The sequence below is a fragment of the Neolamprologus brichardi genome, chromosome 14 (assembly GCF_056152115.1).
Source record: "Neolamprologus brichardi isolate AB-2024 chromosome 14, ASM5615211v1, whole genome shotgun sequence".
NCBI lineage: Eukaryota > Metazoa > Chordata > Actinopteri > Cichliformes > Cichlidae > Neolamprologus > Neolamprologus brichardi.
In genome coordinates, this window is record NC_142117.1 from 20,233,764 (window position 1) to 20,256,315 (window position 22,552).

At 40.7% G+C, this 22,552-nt stretch overlaps 1 protein-coding gene across 1 annotated transcript in view; it reads left to right on the top strand.

Moving 5' to 3' along the window:
* The first annotated feature begins 3,381 nt into the window (after positions 1-3,381).
* Positions 3,382-22,552, top strand: part of vps53 (VPS53 subunit of GARP complex) — a 28,682-nt gene continuing 9,511 nt past the window's right edge. Inside the window, exons 1-17 of the mRNA XM_006802054.2 lie at positions 3,382-3,536; positions 3,932-4,012; positions 5,692-5,741; positions 5,843-5,909; positions 11,526-11,612; positions 12,088-12,203; positions 12,553-12,672; positions 15,091-15,169; positions 15,273-15,416; positions 15,529-15,671; positions 16,192-16,333; positions 17,124-17,222; positions 17,359-17,453; positions 18,465-18,707; positions 21,437-21,584; positions 21,828-21,910; positions 22,010-22,088. Of these exons, the coding sequence (XP_006802117.1) occupies positions 3,450-3,536; positions 3,932-4,012; positions 5,692-5,741; positions 5,843-5,909; positions 11,526-11,612; positions 12,088-12,203; positions 12,553-12,672; positions 15,091-15,169; positions 15,273-15,416; positions 15,529-15,671; positions 16,192-16,333; positions 17,124-17,222; positions 17,359-17,453; positions 18,465-18,707; positions 21,437-21,584; positions 21,828-21,910; positions 22,010-22,088 (1,863 nt within the window). The 5' untranslated portion in view covers positions 3,382-3,449. The remainder of the gene's footprint in view (positions 3,537-3,931; positions 4,013-5,691; positions 5,742-5,842; positions 5,910-11,525; positions 11,613-12,087; positions 12,204-12,552; positions 12,673-15,090; positions 15,170-15,272; positions 15,417-15,528; positions 15,672-16,191; positions 16,334-17,123; positions 17,223-17,358; positions 17,454-18,464; positions 18,708-21,436; positions 21,585-21,827; positions 21,911-22,009; positions 22,089-22,552) is intronic.

Below are 22,552 nucleotides of genomic sequence, written 5' to 3' on the forward strand. Positions count from 1 at the left end.
CTTTAACTGTTTATTGCAGCCATTTTTATGCACATTTCCCTCATTTTCAGAGGCTCAAAAGTAATTGTACAATTAACTGACAAACATTTTCACAGCCAGATGAGGCTTGATATATTAAAAATTAAGGAGACACAAGATGTGGAACTGATTCCAAGTGTTGAGCAGGTTGCACTCAAAGAACAAGAAGGCCAGATCAGACATCTCAAAGAGCCTGTGCAGTTTTGAGAAAAAAATTATTTAGACAGATGTCAGGATGAACTTGTGCCAGAATAATGGGAAGAGAAAATATGGAGAAGGAGAGATACAGCTCATGATCTGAAGCATGTCACATTATCTGTCAGATGTGGTGGAGGTAAAACATCACATGGACAGGTAGGGCCTCCGGCAGAACGGGGGTCACAAGTGTTCACTGGTGATGTGCCTGCTGGTAGAAGGAGCAGGGTGGATTGTGAAGCATAGGGCGATACTCTCTGCTCAGATTCAGCCAAATGCTGCAGATCTGATACAGTGCTTCACAGCACAAACGTATAAAGACCCAAAGACTAAGAGTTTCTCAAACCAGATAACTGGTTTGAGAAATATATGGAGTTTATATGGAGATTATATCTCTCCAGCGTGTCCTGGGTCTGCCCCGGGGCCTCCTCCCGGTGGGACATGCCCGGAACACCTCACCCGGGAGGCGCCCAGGAGGCATCCTCGTCAGATGCCCGAACCACCTCAGCTGGCTCCTTTCGATGTGGAGGAGCAGCAGCTCTACTCTGAGCCCCTCCCGGTTGGATGAACTTCTCACCCTGTCTCCAAGGGAGAGGCCAGCCACCCTTTGGAGGAAGCTCATTTCTGCCGCTTGTATCGGCGATCTCGTTCTTTCGGTCACTACCCACAGCTCGTGGCCATAGGTGAGGGCAGGGACGTAGATCGACCGGTAAATTGAGAGCTTTGCTTTTACACTCAGTTCTCTCTTCACCACGACGGACCGGTGCAGCGGCCGCATCACTGCGACCGCAGCACCAATCCGTCTGTCGATCTTCAGCTCCCTTCTCACATCACTCGCGAACAAGACCCCGAGATACTTGAACTCCTTCACTTGGGGCAGGAAATCATCCCCGACTCGGAGTGGGCACTCCACCCTTCAGTCCACTCACATCTTGATTGTTTTATTTTAAATCCTGTGTGATTGAAGCAAAACTACAAAAACGAATATTATGGACCAAACTGTATATGAATATTTTATTTTTTAAAAAGTGTCACATAAAAAAAATTACAAATGATCAAATAACTTGTGACCAAACTTTACTTTCAGATGTTTCGACCATAAAAATCATCCTGAAACTGCCTCAGTCCATTTATAGGAAACCCAGTCTCGACACTGGGGAGAACTGATTTCAAAAACCTAACAGGATAAAAATGTACAATTCTGTATCCAAGAAATTTGGGATGCTGTGTGCAAAGTTAATAAACAGAATGAAATAGCATTAGCATTTGATGTGCTATCTTTGTACTGTCCTTTGAAAAATATATGCTCATTTTGAATTTAATTCCAAGAGTCTGAACATGAACATGTTTACCACTGTCTTGCATCATCTATTCTGCAAACAGCACTCCGTAAGTGTTTGTGAACTGAGGAGACAAAGTGTTGTAGTCCTGGAAGCACAATGCAGCTCCAAGATTTCCCCCCCAAAAGCAGCATTTTGCTTCCAGAACTACAGCACTTTGTCTCAGGTATAATTTTCCTATTCTGGTCCGTTGTTCTTGAACAAACTCAGAATCCAAGAACACGGCAACATTTCTGGATTTTATGTTGCTTACTTTTTCATTTGCATGTTAGGGTTTTATCTGTGGCATTCATAACAGTTGCTATTAAATGCAGATACTCAGAAACTGGAGCTTATGAGGCATGTCTACATGTGCACGTGTGTTTGTGTATTGCTTCTCATGACAGCAGGAGGCACTGCTGCTCCTTAAATGACAAGGTGTGTTATAAATATGTTAGTCTAGTGGAGTGGGTCAGTTTTTATATATACATATGTATAGCAGGTAATTCTGGTAAGCTTATAAAACTGTGCTTACAATAAGGAGCAGGCACCTTGTCCAGGGAATCATTTACAGGTCGGAACAGATGGTGATATATTAAAATTAGAGCAGAGCTATGAGGAGATTTAAAGACTTGTTGAAGGCAGACACTCAGTGTGGGAAGAGCTCGTAAGGCTGTGTAAAATTTAATTAGAATAGTCTGGGAAGGGATTTTCATCACATCATCTCACACAAGGCTTTAAGGAGTGGGGGTAAATAGAAAGTGCATATTTTCCAAGCACACTGTATTTAATTGATTATTATACATTTAATAGTTTTGAAACTACACATGACCTCTCATGCAGTCAGGAGAAAAGATGGGACCTTATGATGCACAAAATCTAGGATCTTCTTGCAGTCTGCCAGATAACAATGTTCCGAATATCTACAATGATTTCTTGATTAATTTAATTCACCAGCATCGTGTTTCATATCAAGGTATTACGTTAGGTATTATGTAACTTGAGATATGAGATTCTATAACCTACCAGTAATTGTATTGTTTTGGCAGTTCATCGTGGACTTTCATTATTCCTCATTTTAAGTCATTTGTGGGCCACTACAATTTTGTCCTACCCACAAGTTCGAAAATAATCCATGCAGAAAAACACTAAAACACTTGTTGTGTTAATTACACCTGTCATGTCTCCTATAATTGTTAGATGATATTTTTTTTTAACATCAATAGATTTTTAAAAATAGTAATTATATACTGCAAGTTGTCCCACAGCACATATGCAACCTTGTAACCAAAACCTACTTAGCTTTCAAAAGGAAGAGATAAAACAATAAGTGGCATAACAAAGGTGCACAGTCAAGCTCTGTGCTAACACCACAGAACAAAGGTCAATCCTCTTTGACATATTTTCTATCCTTTAACTTTTTTCAAACTAGATTGAATAGATTGAACACTGTCATCTGTATTATCAAAAGAAGACAAATTAATTTCAAAGTTTCCTACCTTACTTTATAGTATTTATTATACTTGACTTTTTTCCAAGAAAACACTAATACTGATTTGCAGCCCTGTTACCATACATAAAACAACATGACTAAACATAAAACATGCACAACATTATTAAATAACATTTCTGTGGTCCTGAGTATTTACTTTCACTTTACATTTATATCATAATCTAAAAATAATTCAGTTCAGTTTTTCTTTATGTAGTGCCAAGTCACGATTTGCTAAACAGTCACCCCAAGACACTTTATAGTGTAAGGTAGAGACCCTACAATAATACCCCCATCCTCCCAAAATATGTAAATTCCGACAGTCCTGGAATGCAGCATTTCCTCTTCCGTCACCGGTATCCCAGAAGCCTCCTGACCAGGAAGTGGTATGCCGAAGAGATCTTTGCTTTTTATTTGTTTTGACAATGATGGAGGAAGAAGAATTTGAATTTGCTGAAGATCTAGAGGCTATTTTGCATCTAACCCCAGAGGTGCAGCTAGCCATTGAACAGGTAACCGCTTCACCTCGTTACTGAAGGATTCCTTTGTAACCTGTTGTTGTTGGTCTTTGCTAATGTGCTGACAGCTTTCAGCAGGTAGGCTAACCATCTTGCAGGCTTACTGTAGGGTAAAAAGCTGGACTAAGAATACTAGCTATTAAACACCAAGCTGACCGTAATATTAACAGTGTTGGGCTTGCAATAGGCATGTCAAGTAATTAAAATATGGTCGCTTTAACGTTACGACGTTAGCCTTAGCTTTTATCTCTTGTTGGTGTTAAATTTAGTATATCATATAATGAATAATTAGCATCACATCACAACTCATTTAACAACATGTTTATACAAAGTATCTGTCGGTCAGCACGTGAGTTTCCGACCAAACGGTTTTTTTTTGTGTGTGCAAGGTATTCCCCAGCCAAGACCCGCTGGATAGAGCCGACTTCAATGCGGTGGAATACATCAACACACTTTTCCCCACCGAGCAGGTAGACTGAAGTGCTACACAACTGATTGCAGCCAGGTTTTCACTTACACATATATACAGATGTGGTGTGGTCCAGACACAGACTGACACAATTAAAGTGATAATCTTTAAGTTAGAAGTCATGTTCTCATTTGCCACAGTGGGAAACGTCCCGGTGTTACTTATAATGTAGCATTAACAATGAATGATCCCATTCTACTCTGGAGCTTTAAACTAGCAGGCAGAGTAACAGGACCCATTTGGAAGTAGGTTCCTGCATTTAGGCTTTACATATTCAGGCCAATCAGACAGCCAGGAATGTTTGTCGTACTATTTTGAATATAGTCATCTGGAACCTATCCCAGCTACCATAGGGGCAGGACATGTGACACCGGACGCAGGGCTAACACAGAGAGACAGGAAACCATTCACACTCACATTCACACCTATGGGCAAATTAGATTCAACAATTTTCTATGCAATTTGAAGTCTATCGTTCTACAAAAAGAAATTAAAAAAAAATGAATACATTCAAGACAGCTGCCAGGCTTCCCAGAATTGGATGTTTGAGCAAATTCACCCCTAAGGTCGAACCGTGCAATGCTTACAAAAAAAGAAAGTCCAGACATCAACTTGACTGAATTCTGGGGCAAACTTTACTAGAGCCGAGAATAAGCAAATGCTTGAAAACATCAATGAACTGAAAGAAGGTTGTAAAGAAGAGTGGCCTCAAAGTCTTCCACAAAAATGTGAGAGATCAAGAAAACACTTGGTTTTACAAGCTACTGAATAGGGTGTACTGAAAATGTGACACTGTCCTTCTGCATTTGGGTTTAATTTTTTTTTTTTTAACTAAACAGTGAACACAATGACATGGTGTAACAAGCCATGTGTTTGTTGTCCATCTCAGGTTGTATTTAGACCTGGTGAGGACTCAATCATTTTTTTTTTATCATGTCCAATATATATGTCCTGCTGATGGTTTGGTCTCTACTAGAGGTCCCAAAGTGACGACCTAATGCAACTGAAGTGTGTCAGTGTCCTGCTGAAATTGCTAAATATTATTAAATGTAAGAAGAAGGTCATGAGAGAAGAACTGTACAGTTATGGCTTGTTTGTGAAGGGAATGGAACAATTGTTGATTACCTCTGTTTCAGGGCCTGGATTGTGAGTAATGCCACTTGGCTCCATGTGATTGCTTCAAACCTGACTGTGAGACATAGAGGGAATACAAAAAAGAAAAGACTGAAATTTATTGTTGCTTTTCTTGCAGCTTTGGTTGATAGATTAGGCAAAGTATCCTTTTTCATATGAATTTGTTTTATTCCTCTTGCAACAGTTAAATCTAAACCATCTATATCATAACATGTGTATACTCTAGTTCCATAAGGGGTCACTGTAACCCTATAGTTTGTGTTAAGACTGCAGAGGTGAGCACAGTTGTGGAGGCATTTTTGTCCTATTGTGTTACATGCATAATAGTTAGGTTAGGGGTTAGACTAGCCCTGTGTAGATCTACTGAACTGACTGTATCATCTGAGACAAAGCTATCTGCTTGTTGAAGCACAAATCTGTGAAAAGGAGGAAAATGGAAGAACTTAAAAAACAGTAGTCAACTTGCATTGAAACACAGATTTTTAAAATGTGTTGGGAAAATTCACTGTATGCTTCCCTGATTTCCTGTCTTTGCATTTCCATCAGTCCTTGGCTAATATCGACGATGTAGTAAACAAAATTCGATTGAAGATACGGTGAGTTAGATTTCAGTCAATTTGTTTTTTGTCAATTTTTCTCCTTGTTTGTATCTTACCCTCAGTGTGAATAAATTGCTCTTTCATGTCACATTTGGTAGGCGTCTGGATGACAACATCAGGACAGTTGTGAGGGGCCAAACCAATGTAGGCCAAGATGGCAGACAGGTAAGCTGTCCTTGAAATATACTTTGTTTTGGAAATATTGATATAATTGTCCCCCGAGGCATGTATAGCAGGTGTGTTTTATTATGCACCGCTGTTTCTCACAAATCGATGCTAAAACACACACTGAAGACCTTGTAATCCCTAGTGGGGGAGACGAAGGAAAGTAATTATGCCCATACGTAACATGTCTGTTCATTAGTTGTGGTGTTCAGGCTTGCATCCTTCTCCTGAAGTTAAAAGGGTGCCAGTGGCTGTAACAAACTCAGAAGACGCTGCCCTTCCCCCTCTCCTTCTCTTTCGTCTCTCCATATTGCTTCCATGGAAAAGGACAATATGACTCAGATCCATTCCCGCAGCTCACACTGCCCCTTCTTTACGGAAAACACGTCTGTGAAATAGATTCCCGTATGTAAATACTTTGATTTCTTTAAAACCCAGAGTTTGGAATCTTTGCCTTTTCTTTAGAGATCATGGCTGGAAAAAAAACAAACAATAAAATCAAAACAAAACGAAAAAACGGCGCCTCCTGATTTAATCCAGGTCCTTGCAAAGTCAAAGAGTTGTTAAAGTGAATGTGACACCTGGTGGGTGAGCCCTGCGTGTTCTGACCAGTTCATGCGATTAGGTGTGCATTGTCGTCAGGTAGTCTGGCCCGGTGGCCGCGTCTTTCCCAGTTAGCTACTGTTTGGTAGCGGAAACACTTTAAATCCCCTCCAGACCAATAACATTAAACAGTCTCACACAATAATTTTACTTTGTTTTTCCAACCCCACAGAGCCATTCCAACTTTTCCAGGGGGAAAATCCTTTCTGCAGATGGAAAGATGGAGGGGTGTGCATTTCAAGAGGGCAACTGAAACATGCAGACAGCTATAGAGTAAAAACAACAAGATCAGCAACTTTCTTATTTCTGCTATTGACCGAACTTGTTCACTGAGCTCGGCGCATTCCTCCAGTTGAAACCCAAGATAGTTATATTTACAATGAACGATGGGGTGAGCACATTAGGAAGAGAGAGAAAGTTGAGGCAGTCTGGGTATGACTTCAACTGAGTTTTTTTGGAGTTTCTAGAGAGTTAGACTGTCACATGTGCTGACTGAATATGGATATGTGACTGCCTTAGTGGTCAGAGTCTGGTGACTACAAAAGCTGATGTTTAGCGTGGGTCAATCACACATGCAGTGCTTATCTCTCAATATATTTTAAGAGTTGTCACTATTTTTAAGACTTTGTTATAGTGTAAGGGTTTAAACCAAAGCACGGCGCTGGTGGCTTTTCCAACTGTTTAAATGTTGGCTTTGTTTTTATATACCAGGTATGAGCCCACAGAAACCATCTTATTGTGCACTTTTGGACCTCTTCAGTGCAGCTGCTGTTTATAAATTTGTCCCTAAAAAGTCAGTTTGGACCCCTGGCACCTGTCTCTGTAATATGTGCTGGATGTCATCCAGTGAGTCAAAGCCATGTCCTCCAACTTTGATTTTACGGAGGCTGATTGGAAGGTAGGGGGAAATACAGATGGGTGAATAAACTGGGTGATAATTGAAGATTGTTTTTTTAGGACTTTAAAAGCTTTTGGGGGCAAATTCACAGTGCACAGCCCTGTAGATGTTCTCACACTCATCACTCCTCACACTAACTTTAGGCTTAACCTTTAAACTGAAAATGTCGGTTTAGTGTCTGGATTGTAACCAAAGACTGTGCTCTCATAAGCAGCGACAATTGTTGACGAAGTATTCGGGTCATTTGAAACACAACTTAATGTTCTCTCTCTGCACATGTTTGAGGGCCAGGGTGAAATTACAGAGAGCACTGTGTGAGTGGTTGTAGCCTGAATGTCCAGGAGAGATTTGTTGTCTCTCTTTTCTTTTTAATGAGTGGGTTCCCAAAAATGTGGTAAATTATTATTTTTAATAATCACAAACCGTTTAGCTTTTTTTAACAAAATATCTGCAGGTGCTCAAAGACCCATTTGCTGCAACCACCAGCGTCATCTGTGCTCCAACGGCTGTTTGCCACGTTAAAAGACTAACTGATCACTAGAAAACTCTTTCTCTAATTAGTTTAGTTTCCAAATGCCCAGAAAAAGGGCTAATCTGAAACTTGTCAGGGTTTGCTCAGTGTAAAAAATGAAATTTATTCCTTGCAGGACACTGCAATAAGTGAATCTTTCATACATGTGCACCACTCCTTCCAAAACAGTGCAAACTGGCTCTAACAAGAATAGAGAGAGAGTGAGTAAGAGGACAAGAGCATCAGAGTTTCTGGTTTGACACCTCGCAGATCCTCAGCTGGCAACCTTGTGAAATTGCACCTATAAGATTAAGAATCTTCATCTTTGTGAAGAAAATGAAACACTTGTTTTACTTTACTTGCCTTTATGTTTTTTAAACAATAACACCGGATCTTGCACAAGACACTCAATTAGCCAAATGCATTTCTCTTTTTTATCAGCACAAACTTGGTTTATAATAGGATGATTGCTCCCATTAGCTAAAGAAATGGCAGCAGTGCTCATATGTAGTTTACATGCATGACTTAGTATTACAGATGCTATTATTTAACATGCTAATGATAAAGTTTAATTTTGATGTTTTTGCTAATCTGGCTATATTTAAAATTTACCAGCTTTTGTTTACCAGCCTGCAAGTTTCCCACCACATACAGCTGTCTTTGCATCCTCTCACCTGCTCGTTGTCATGTCAACGAGGGTTTTTTTTTTTTTTTGCGCGCACACTTGCTCCACAGTCATCTGATTATAACGCCATAGCACTAATGAAGAGGTCATTTTGTGTTTTTCTATAATGAAAATTAAGGACGTTAAATAATTTTGTTTTGAATGGGTTTGAACTGCAGATCAAATATTTGGTATCATTTTCTGCCTACCATTCACAATCCTGTTAACTGGTTGCTGTTTAGGCTTATGGCAGATTGGCACCAGCCACCATCCAAATAATGGTTAAATGACAAAGAAAAAGTGGCTGGAAGAGGTAAAGAACCAAATAATGGTTTGCTGTTGAGTGGCTGGTGCACTGAAACAATAATCTGTTGGTGGCGGCTGTCGTTGTTGAATCTTTGGATGTTGTGCGTGCTTAAATGATGATTGTATAAACCCCATAAAGGGTGGAGGAAGGCTTTCCTTGGGTTGCTTAGACCGCGTCATGCTTTCCTGGCAGCAGTTATGCACAATAACTGCAAATTTCAACTTGTTTATGTTAGTAATCAAAGGAAAACTCTTGTTTTTAGAAATTCTGGTGTCTTTTGATTTGGATCACCGTAGTAAGTCTCCCTGCACGGTGTTAGGCGCATGTTATATCTATGTCACTTTTGGGTTATCTTCCTATTGAGTTGCCTTAGATTGTTATTTAATGTTCATTTTAAATTGGCTGTTGGGCTTTTATTGTAGTTTCCATGCTTTCATCTTTAGTCTTCTGCAGTCCTGAAGCTATCTCACCATGTGTGTTTTACAGTTTTGTGCAGATGAAGTTCTGAAGAAAAACAGTAGAAGCAGCATAGTAGCTGGCCACTCTTAAATACACAAGAGTGCGTTTGAAAAATGCTGCCTTTTGATATTATTTTCTGTTACATTTGGCTATAGCAACCCTTTTTTTAACATGAGTGGCGATTTCCTGAGCTTTTCTCCTCTGTCTAAATTGTCTCAGTGAAATGTACACAAAAGCTGCTCAGGCAGCGTTTCAGCTGTTGATCAGATTTATTGTGTTTGGCGCAGAACTCAAAAGTAACATTAAATATGCCCTTTACTTTTAAACGCTACTCCTAGTCTGCCAGAGGGAGAGGTAAAATGCATCCCAACTGCGTTCAAACAATAAAACAAAGCTCTCCGCTTCTTGTCTGCTCTCCATAATGCAGTCTGTGTGTGCCATGGAACATGTGCAGCTTATTGCATGTTAGGGACACACTGGTTTGGATGTGCGTGTTTTTGTGAGTGCAGATAACATCTCTGGCATAGAGGCGCCTGCTGGGCAGTGGTCTCTCTCAGCTTTCCTCAAGGCTAAATACAGGAAATGAGCGCTAGGAAGCGAGCCAGATTGACTCAGCTGAGTCTGCATGAGCGACAAATTTCAGCTTGGGAAGTTTAAGCCTCTTGTTTGTTTAAGATGTGCTCCAGGGATCCTCTTTAAAGATTCAGTGGCACTTCTTTCTCCCAAACATCAGATCAAAGAGGGATCACTTAACCTCTAATTATTTTCAATTAATTACTCCACTTGCATAAAAAGCAAAGAAAAGGATACACGAGAGGCTGGATAGATAGCTAGATGCCATTTTAATAGAAGAACTTTCATGTTAAAACACCCTCTGCAGGATTAAAGGCCAAATCAGTGTTTCGTCACTACTTGAACTGGTCATAGTGTGTCATCTTTACTTTGCTGAATGCCTCTCTAGGAGGCTGTCAGTAATCACAGCTCTTTGACACCAAACAGGAAGGAAAATTAATCCCCTGCTGTCAGTGCAAGCTGTATTTATATGTCTGTGCGGTGGTTGTTGGTGGTACAGCCACAGTTTTGTGTGCATTTGTTAACTCGATGTCCACTTGTTTCTCAGAAGTGCTTTTAAAAGTGGTAAATTCCTTGCACAGCTGGTGCCGGCTGTTAGCATTCCTTGTGTGCAAAAGAGTCCGAGGCCAGTCGAAGCTGCGTCTGCAGAGCTGCCACAGCATCGGGCCAAATGAAGCCCGTTACCTTGGCATCAGATGTCAGAGCAAAATCTGGACCATCAAAGAACAGCTGCCATGTCAGATGATGGGGAAATATTAGAATGGCACCTCAGCTATCTGACAATTTTCACTGTCTAATGTTATCTAATCTGCCTTGGCTTAATAGGCTGTTAAAGCTGCTAATGATGTCTTTAGCCTTTATAGTGACAGCCTTTATGCAGTGCTTAGCCTTATGGCATATGTGTCAACTTAGGATCTATCAATGTCAGATATTGAGTTAGCGTGTGTGTTAAACACACAATTAGTATGTTTGACATTGCTCCATTCCAGAGCTGGGAATAGGCATTAGCGTGATCGTTTGTCACCTGGACCAAAGCCAGTGTTGAGACCAGATTAATTAATTTAAAAACAAATTCTATGAAAGTTTGACCCACAACTGCAAATGACAGACAAATATTGCAGCCAACACCTGCTTCTCACAACAAAACATCATTAGAAGTGAAGCTTACTTTTGGATTTTTGATTTTTTTTTATAGAAAGTTGATGTTTTTATTTGAAGTGACAGATTTTAATTAAAAGTTTGCTAAAAGAATAAATCACATTTGACCATCTGCTCCGAACAGACTTCCCGTCTTCTCTGCTAATGAATTTGAGTTATTTGTATGTTGTTTTTTTTGTGTGTGGGGGGGGTGTCTGTGTGTTGTTCACACATAGCATGATGGTGGAGACAACATTGTACTTCAGGAAGAAGCACCAAACATTTTTTGGCCTTTCCCCCCTCTTGTTATGTATTCTGCTCTAATGGTTGACCAGGCAGCAAGCAGAAAACTCTCTGTCCACTTGGCAAACCTTGGCATGCAAATACTGTCTGAGATTAATTGTTTTAGTCGTTCTTGCGCAGTAGAAGTCTTCTTATCATGTTGCTCTGTTTATTTTGTGCAGGCTTTGGAGGAGGCCCAGATAGCTATCCAGCAGCTCTTTGGAAAAATCAAAGACATCAAGGACAAAGCTGAGAAGTCTGAACAAATGGTACACACAACAACACACACATATACAAACACACAAAGGTAGCTTTCTGAAGCTCACTGGGGATTTGACCCTAGCAGATGGGAGCTACCGTTTGTGTCCTCCTTGTTACAAGAGAGACAGTGGGGCAAGTTATTTAAAGTCCAGGTAATGTGCCGTCCGCGTGTCTTTGTGTTACAAGAGTCCAGGGAAGGCCAGTAGGATGAGTGTTTACAAAGAAGATGGGATGGGATTGTGAGGGGGAGGAGTGGCGAGCTGACTCTCCTTTAGGAGGCAAAAATAGTTTCTCAAAGCAGTGGGTGTGGCGTTAATCCTGCTCTGTCTTTTTGGCATATTGCATCACAAGGCGCACTCACCTTTTTGTGCTTCTTCCTTTCCCTTTTGTGTGCTTTGACCTCCTCCTTCATTCCATGTTGTTTTCCCCACCCTTTCTCCTTGTGGGTTATTTGCCTTTCCTGTCTGACTTGTTCCCGCACAGGTCAAGGAGATAACGAGAGACATAAAGCAGTTGGACCATGCCAAGCGCCACCTCACTACTTCCATCACCACCCTGAACCACCTGCACATGCTGGCGGGGGGTGTCGACTCTTTAGAGTGGGTATACTTAAATCTAGGAACAGAAATACTCAGAAGGTTCCCCATTGTGATAACGAGTGATTTAGTGTATGATCTGCACCGATGGTACAGTTGGGTTTAATACAGTGTTATAAGTGGTGCAGAAAAACATGTTAAGCTTCTACTGCATACTGCAGCACGTGAAACTGAAACAAGAGCAATAACTGCATGATATACAGTGAGTAGCATGCTGCTAGAATTATGCTGGACTGATTTGGATGCACATTATATAGAGAAATTTGGCCCAACTACTTTACACCTTCAGTTACAGAGTACAGGTTTTGATAGTTTTTAAAAATGTTATACTTGCACACATTTTATGTTCCAGAGCTATGACCAGGAAGAGGCAGTATGGTGAGGTGGCCAACTTGCTGCAGGGAGTGGTGAACGTGCTCGAACATTTCCACAAATATATGGGCATACCCCAGATCAGACAGCTTTCAGAGAGGTAACTTATACGAATGAACACATGCACACCAGCCACTTTATAAGGTATATGTGTTCAGCTGCTCATTAATGCATATACCTATAGCTATAATACTGTTATAATACTCGCTTTGCTTCCTGTCCTTTAAGTCACACTTTATCTGAAATGGAACAAAGTTCTGTGTATTTAGCTTGTTTGTTGTGGCTCCTACCACATGCATTCATAAGGAAAAAAACCACTATTTTTTGGATATGTTAATGTGTTTTATAATTGACCAAATTATGACTAACCTTATACTGTACACTCACTGGTCGCTTTTGAGGAATAGCTTTTTGACTGCTTGTCAACACTAATATCTAATCAGCCAACTGCATTGCAGCAGCTCTTAAGCACATTTAGTGTTTGAGTTCAAACTCACATGGGCAATCTGGTGAGAATCTCATTTTTAGTAGCCACAGGCTGATTTCTTCTTACAGCTGAAAAACGGTTGAAAAGTGGTTACACTAGTAGATGAAGTATGTTGCTTATTGCATCCTGTTTATGCAGATATTGCACACATACAGGGAAACACGGGAAGGAAACTCACTGAATAGGGTTGCATTATGCCAGAATTTCTTCCATTGTGAGAGAGAAGGGACACACTATAGCTGAGGCTGTTTTTATCTCCATGTACTCCTTTTGCGTATGTGTGTGGAAAAAGCATTTTTTCACACCATGTTCTTGAGATTAATCGTTCTTGCGGTGTCTCTCATCAGTCTCGTACCTCTAACGCAATTCTTCATTTGAGGATGTTTGTTCAGTCTTGAGTCAGTCATGCCAATATCTGAAGGTTGCCTCACACAGAGGTTTACACACACACACACACAAAGACAAAGACGTGCAGGCACAGTTCTTAGCTGTGCTGTTGTTGTTTCACAAAGCTCTTCCCAAATTTCCATTTTTACTAATATTTTCCAAGAACACCAGAATCAGTATGGGACATATTAAGCTGGTTAATATTCAGGTTCAAAGCAAAAGCTGATCCCTAAAAACAAAAAAACATAATAAGATGACCTTCTGTTCTGTTATGATTGAGGTGTGGTAGACAGTGTTCATACCAAATAACAGCTGCGTGGAAGAAGTGACTCTGCTGGAGAGAAGGATGAGAGGAAAGACATGGAGAAGAGGGAAGATATGAAGGCAGGGCTGACAGCTGGATGCTGGACAGTCAATAGAAAGTATCAAGACCTCTCCTAGAGAAACACGGCCTACACAGACTGTATCCTCTGGGGAATACACATTTGCAACCGCACAGCCACAGATGGCAGACGCAGACAAGAGAATGCTGCACAGATAAAACATGAACAAGAATGGGTATATGAGAAGGGATTAGGGATCCCATGTGAAGTACAAAGGTGGCATGAGTGACAAAAAACACTGGAATTTCAATGTGGAGATAATTTCAGATGTCAAGGTTTCTTCAGGCAGTTCGGTTTAACGAAGTTAAATGAAAAAACATGTACACTGCTTCAAATCTTAAAAAAAAAAAAAAAACCCAGATATTTCGGTTCAATTTTTTTTTTTTTTTTCATTAAGTCATGTTCTAAAAATGTCAACTTAACCGGCTAATATGCACGTTATAGCTATGTGACAGGCTCTCTTTGACATTCCTCTATTTAATTCACTGAGAAATTAACCTTTTTTGTTCAGACAGTACTTTGAACCATGACTAAATGGAGCCAGTGTAGCTGTCACCTTTGAGCAAGTTTAACTTTGATTATTTTTTAATAAGCCTTTCTCACTTTATCGCTTAATGCTTTTTTTTCTTCTTCTTTTTCTTTCTTTTCTTCCCCCATCTGAGTCATACTGCTCAACCGTGGTAAGATAGATGCCACAGAAATCACTGTGAGCTGTGGAGTCCCTGTATAATTAGAGTCTTATGTTCTGCAGCCAATCACGACAGCCGTAGATGTTCAGACAACAACATCCAAATGCGATGTTGCATCTCCACCCTCTCCTGTTTATTTGAAATGACCGTCGTGCCATTGGATGCTGTACTTAACCTGGCTTGGATGTCTGCAGGCGGATACAAACATCAAGGAACAGCCAAACTGGCCTTTTTATTTATTTATTTAATATTTTTTGAAAGCATTTTACCCTGTTGAGTCTTTATGTTTTTTGTAGCAGTTCAAAAACACAGTTGGTCATTATGTGTAAGTGAAAGGCTGACGGCTGTAAAAAGTTTTCCCCTTGGCTTTCAGACAAGAACTTAAATAAGGGATCTGCTAACTGGCTGTTAGTCATGAAAGGTCTCAGTCACAGTAGCTAGTGAACCAAAATATGTTTGCCTCTGTTCTCTGTTGTTCAGTATTTTTGGAGGCTAACATTAAAATGCTGTAATTTCAGCAAAATGGACTGAGATAACAGTTAATTGCTCAATGTTCATTTTGACCTCTCTAGAGTAAAGGCGGCACAGAGTGAGCTGGGGACTCAGATCTTGGCAGATTTTGAAGAAGCCTTCCCCTCACAGGGCTCGAAGGTAAATATCTCCACCCAAACTCTCCATTTTCATGTGCCTACTTTCCTTATCTACCTCTATTTTAGAATAAACACATCTTTCATGTCCCGAACTATTCTTATAGAGACCAGGTGGGCCCAGTAATGTGCTGAGGGATGCCTGTCTGGTGGCAAATGTACTCGACCCACGCATCAAACAAGAGATCATCAAGAAGTTTATTAGGCAGCACCTCTCAGAGTATCTGGTCCTCTTCCAGGAAAATCAAGACGTAAGAACTGGGGAGGAAAAAATGGGTTTTTATTTACTGTATGGTTCCATAACAGAGAGGGGGAACCAGGTCAAATCTCATTCTAAAAGAAATGGCTGTCCCTGTTTAACAGGTTGCTTGGCTCGACAAGATCGATCGCCGCTATGCATGGATCAAGCGCCAGCTGCTGGACTATGAAGAAAAATATGGACGCATGTTTCCTGAAGAGTGGTGCATGACGGAGCGTATCGCCGTGGAGTTCTGCCACATCACCAGGTACAGACGTACAGTAAAACCTGGGATTTAAAACCCATCTGGAGGCATGTGTTGACACAAAAATTAGGTTATGAGTTACACTGTGCATAACTGGTCTAATTTATGCCGATTAGCGAACACTGTGTGTCTGTCCAGCCGAGAAGAATTTGAATTAAATTATCCAGGCAGAAATCGAGAAATTGCTTGTTAGGACTTTTTGGCTTTATGAAAAGAACCCCGCTGTTATGGTGTGCCAGGCCTGACTCCGGGATCCGGTACAACTTTCGCAGTTGACGTAGGTGGCCTACATGAGCAGTGACCTAGTGGGAAACACTTCTCGGTCTCTTTTTTCCCCCCTCAACTACATGAGAAGACGTCGAAGTAAGCGGGCACCATGTGTTGCTACTGGGAATGAAAAACATCTGGCCAAAATTGCAGCAGTGTCAAACATTTTGGGATGTCAAATTATAGAAATTAGAGGTAACGCGCTCAAATTGACACTATGTCCGTGTTTTGTGTGTGTTTTCGGTTTCTCCCAAAGGGCTGAGCTAGCCAAAGTGATGCGAACACGGGCTAAGGAGATTGAGGTGAAACTGCTTCTGTTTGCCATTCAGAGGACCACAAACTTTGAGGGCTTGCTGGCCAAACGCTTCACGGGATGCACTTTGACGGACGTACCTGGAGTAAGAAAAGCACACAGAGACAAACAATACCCACCTAACAATACACGTTTTAAGGCTAAAAATATCCACATACAAATACAATTTAGATGTAGCAAATTTGATCATAATTGCAACATTAAAAGCACTCTTCAGTCACACCTTCCTTGTTATATGAAAAGCCGTCTAAATACTCTGACAGGGGAAACTGATGCAAAACATGTGCTCTCCAGTTGGGAACTTAACACTCACTGAAATACTTCCAGTTGGCTTTGTTGTAGTTTAAGCCAACTGGAAGGCTACAGATTAATCCCAGTCAGTCAAAACATAACATTGTTTATATACATGAAACTGTTGATTTTTAGCTAATTTTGCTCATATGCACACCGAGTGCTTTTTGGTGTGTCACAACCTAAAGAAACCTTTTAATCCAGGTCATTCTGCCATGTGGAGGTGGAAGTGATACACACAGAAATGGATGGATTATGAGGGGTGTGATTAGTTTTGCCATGGCCAAGTAGGGCAGGCTTGTTCAGGACTGATAATGTTTAGGCTAGACAGAGTCCCTCTTGTCTTCAGTTCAATTAACACCCGTGCTGGTTTGGTTATTCAATCGGGGATTTGGTTGAGTGGAATTTAATTATTGGAGGTGCAGATTTATGAAAGCCTGGTCTGTGCTGACAAAAAGGTGATAAATCCTGAATTTAATATTAAAGAGCTCTGTTATATTTAATATAATAATATGTAATAGATATGCCACAAATTCTTTAGTGAGAATCAAGCTATTACATGCTCTATTATTCTATTTTTACAGCAGAAGAGGCCAGACAGCCCACTAGACCCAACTAACCCCTTTCTGGAGGATGAGCCAGGAGAGGAGGCCGGCACAGAAAAGGATGAAGATCTGACTAAGGTAAGTTAACCTGGATTGACCTTATCGACATTCTTCGCAAAGTAATTGCGCTCTCAGATATTTCCTCCTTTTGATGAATAACTTTCTTGAGGCTAAATAAAAATGTCCTGTCACCTTTATTCTCTGATTCTTTTAGCCAAAGAAGCCCAAAGCTCCAGACAACCCTTTCCATGGCATTGTCTCCAAATGCTTTGAACCTCATCTATACGTCTACATAGAGTCCCAGGACAAGTGAGCAACACACACTCATAGAAGCAGGAAAGATCTAATTGGATCAGGGTACACAAACCCAGAATTGGGAGCAGGTTGTGCGTAAAGCTGGCACATGCATACTTTTTCCATTGCCCACTCATCAATCAGACCCCCCTTCCCCTCCTTCCTATTCTACTTCACTCCCTTTTTTTCTGTCTTTCCATCCGTTGTTCCTCTATCCACTGTGGCATAAATGTTTCCCATTAGCTCCACAACCACAGACAGTGAGTGAAAGAGAGAGGGAGGTTGAGTAAGTGCTGCCGCAGCAGATCTGCCTATTTTCTTTCCCACCTCTTTATGTTTTTTTTCTTTTTTGGTAGCCTTTCTTCAGGCCCCCTTTATGTAATACATGTTTCAGTTTTGTTTCTCTTGATCCATATTTTATTTATTTATAACCCTCTTTCTCCAAGTCTGATTTTCCTTCTCTTTATTCCTCCTGCCTGTTTTCTTTTCTTTTCACCTCCCCTTTCACTTTTTTTACCACCACCCTTACGTCCTCAGTCAGTCACTCCCCTCCCCCAGTGTTGGTGATGGCTCCTGTAACAGTTCTGGAACTGTGGTGCTTGCATGCAGCCCCTGGTTCTTGGCTCTTTGGAGCGTTAAATAGTGTTTGTCTGTCCAAGGGGATGGGATTGACCTATTCTGCAGCTACAGCCTTGCATACAGGCAACGGCCAGATCAGCTTGTCCCCAGTGGGACATAGCAGAAGAGAACAGTGGCCTGCTTGTTTTGTCCTTGGCTTTAGTTCCTTGATTCAGCAGGAGTGGGCCACACCAACTGGCTGTGGACCTGTTGACTGCAGCGCTGATTATTTTCATGCTTAAACTAGTTTCTCCTATTTATCCGTCTCACTCGGTCTGCTTGATTGACTCGGTCCATGAATCAATATATGGGGAAAAAACACAATCCTGTTTTAATTAAATTGATTTAATTAATTTCACAAGACCCTACTTCATGCATGGGTGCTGGCTTTCTTTTCTGTTTCTGCAGGAATCTGGGTGAGCTGATTGACCGGTTTGTGGCTGATTTCCGGGCACAAGGCCCTCCCAAGGCTGGCACGGAGGAGGGTGGAGCAGTACTGCCCAGCTGTGCTGACCTGTTTGTCTATTACAAAAAGTGTATGGTGCAGTGCTCCCAACTAAGCACTGGAGAACCGATGATAGCCCTCACAACCATCTTCCAGAAATTCCTCAGAGAGTATGCCTGGAAGATCCTCTCTGGCAACCTGCCTAAGTAAGACCATTTCAGGTTTTCAGTCTAAATTAAAAACGATATGTCTAAAATGTAATTGGTAAAAGTTATATTATCAACATGACCCTGAAGGTGGATTCAGTGGTTCTCTGCAACACTTTACACATAAGTAAAGAAAGAACTAGCATGACATTGTTGAAGATGCTGAATCCACACAAAAACAAAAATCAGACTTTGAAATATATGAGTAATTTTCAACAATTTCCATCAATGACACATATTTATTTGGGATTACCATTTCTTAAACAAGAGTGTCACACCCATACACTGTTGCTGGGACCGTTTAGCAGTTCAGTCTGAAACTAACATCCTCAGTCCTCGCTCTGTTTGATGAATGAGAATAGCGTGTTGTAAGCAATCTGGAGTTGGTTAAGCTGTGGCAAAACCCAAAATGCTACCAGCAAAAACATCTCTGCCTCACTGGCCACTTAAGAACTCATCACTAGCTTTGGTGTGTACACACACACAGACACACAAAAGCATATGCTTTGCACTGTAATTACACACTTGAGTGTGGCGACTAATGCATACCATGTTCTGACTTGTATACATACACTGTCATAGATGCACTCAGACTCTTTGCAAGTGTGTTTACTTAAAGACACCCGTCCAGTGTGGTGTGCTGTGAATTGGTTTTGGAAGAGCCCCTAGAATGGAGGTTGAGCTGTGTTGTGGTTTTAAACACATATTTTGTTTTGACATTTATTAATGACTGGGTCGTCTGTGAAGTCTCACTGGCCCAGTGCTCCACATTTGTGTCTCAGTTGCAAATAATAATGGATTCTTTACCAGTGTTTTATTTTATTTTTTAAAGGAGTTCTCTTTAAAGCTCAGTAGAGAAGAGGATCCACATCAGCTAGATTCATGAAGAAGAATAAAAAAAAAATCCAGAGGTCAATATTGCATAACTTAATGGCATAAAGTAATTCATTGTCTCAAATTGTAAACAATGTGAAGTCCCACCACAAACATTTCAATTACAATACAATGCAAGCACAAACAGTGTACCGCAGTCTTCGTTTTTCATTTACCGTTTGGTTTTTTTGTTTTTCTTTTTTGTACATTCATAGTTTTTGTCAAATGGTGTGTTTGTGTGTGCTTTAATAAAGTACATTTTAGTCCATGATCAGGACTTATTACAAAACTGCAAGGCAGAACGTACCTGCTCGGTGTCCCCTTATAAGTATAATAAATCAGCTCTTGCCTTGGAAGATATCCAACCACAGCACTTCAGCAGTCGTATTCCTTCTTTCTCACACCGTCCTTCTCTCACGCATATTTGATTTTCTTGGCCTAACTGGTACAGCACTCTCAGGGCTGTATAAGTACCTTCTTAAATGAACACATTTTGTCATCACGGGAGGCTCCTGGTCTATCTCTTCCCCAGTTAACCACGGTGTGCCTCAAGGTAGAGCTATTGGTTATCGCCCTCAAGGCCCTACTCCGGAAGATAGGAGTTGTACCCATTGTTATTGACAGTTGCACCATCTAACAGTTCCCTGAAGTTTGCAACCTGGGTGTCCTTCTAGACTCCACAGTTTCATTCCATGCTCATATCAAATCTGTCACCAGAATATTTTTTTCCACCTAATGAACATCTCTTGACTTTGGTCATCACTCAATGACTATGTAGTAGAAACCCTCATCCTTGCCTTTGGATATCTGACAAAGCCCTGGACAGACTCCAGTATGTCCAGAATACAACTACCAGGCTTCTAACCTGCACCAAGCTCTGACAACAAATCGCCCCCACCCCCATAAATCTCCTCTGGCTCCCAGTTAAGTCACGCATCATTTACAAGATCCTTCTTCTCACTTATAAATCCCTTAATGTCCTGCCCCCTCAGTACCTGTTCGATCTCCTTCACCCACACACATAGTCTCAAATCCTGCGATACTCAGCCATAGATCTGATTTCTGTTCCTTGCACAAACCTCCATATTTATGGGGATACAGTCTTCACTCACCCAGTGTTTCTTCCATCTGAGCTCTGCAGTGTCCTGTTGGTAGACTATTATTATTATTATTATTATTATTATTTTAGCCAGTCAAAGAAAAAATATAAATTAAGAGAAATATCCACTGAGGTAATGTGGAAAACTGTTTTGTTGTCTGACAAATCAAAATGTAAAAAAAAATCTTTCTTCTTGTCACAAACCAACATCCATTATAGTGTTCAGTGCTTTAGTGTATGCAACATGACAGCACATTAATGCTGACCAAGCTATTTAGCCGTTTTGTAGCAACATACTCGCTGATTTCAGGGAGATGATGCCTCACTATGTTCTGCATTTATTTCAACAGAGTCCAGGTGCTAAATTGACCTGCCTGCAGGCCTGACCTTTCACCCACTGAAAACCTTTGATAAATTACACACATGAAAAAATAAAAATACCACAACACTGAAATTCTGTACCAAGGAAGGATGGGAAAATGTTATTTGTCTCCTCAGTTCCCAAGTGCTGACAGAGTGTTGTTAAAAGAAGAGGTGACGTGATATCATAATAAATATAATATAATGTTAATTGATATACATTTTACACAGCACATTTTTTTTCTTAATAGGGTTGTAAAGTATGTTATAAAGCCTTAAAGATTTTTTTTTCTCCTCTTGTATTTTGCCCAGACTAACCATGACCCTTCTGTCTCTTTCTGTTTTATCTCTTTCCACCGCTGATTTTCTCCCTCTCATTTTGTCAATCTCTGTCCAGATCCAGCACTAACAGCGGGGGTCTTACCATCAGCAGCCTGTTGAAAGAAAAAGAAGTCTCTGAAGCAGCAAAGTTCACTGTAGACGAGCTCTGCCTGATCTGTAGCATTCTGAGCACTGCGGAGTACTGTCTGGCTACAACACAGCAGGCATGTACACATATGGTGCATCATGTAACTTAGATCTTCATCAGCAAAAAAAATACCTTTGGGAGCGTGCAACGTGTCCATCATGTTGACAGTTAACAGAATGACACGTTTGATCAGGAAAACATTCATGATTAAAGCCTTAAAGGTTTTATCCATTCTGTCCTTTCACACAGACAATTTAAAAAAGACATTTGATGTTTTCTTAGTAAAGACCATTTATGTTTTTGTCTGTTTGTGTTCCAGTTGGAAGAGAAGCTGAAGGAGAAGGTAGATAAAGTCTTGGTAGAGAGAATCAATTTGACGGGGGAGATGGACACATTCAGCACGTACGTGACAACTGCAAACCGGCTTTTATTTCTTCTAAAAAAAAGCCTAGCTGCTATTATGTGAAGAGTGTGACAATTTCCCTTTTCATGTGTTCACAGTGTGATCTCAAATAGTATCCAGCTGCTTGTTCAGGATCTTGATGCTGCTTGTGATCCTGCACTAACTGCTATGAGCAAGGTTGAGCACAATCATGCACTCACACATTCAGCTCGTATTGTAAATACACTACGTTGCCAAAAGTATTCACTCACCCACTCAGATCTTTGAATTCAGTCGTTCCAATCAGTTTCATGGCCACAGCTTATAAATCAAGTACTTAGGCATGCAGACAGCTTCTACAAGTACAGTGGAACCCCGGCTTACGAAGACCCCGTTTAACGAAAAATTCAAGTTACGAAGGCACTTAACGGCAATATTTTTGCCCGAGGTACGACAAAATGCCTGTGTAACGAAATCTGTTTGCGAAATGCGTTTCGCTGTTCCACATGAAAGACGTATTGTAGTTGCAGTGCGCTATTTCGTGTGCTTTTCGTTTGCAATCAGCCTATCGTTCATTCATAATGGGGCCGGCGTAAGGCATAAATATGAGCGAGTTTTAAAAAATGTTAAAAAAATATCATTGCACAGTTTACGTACGTACA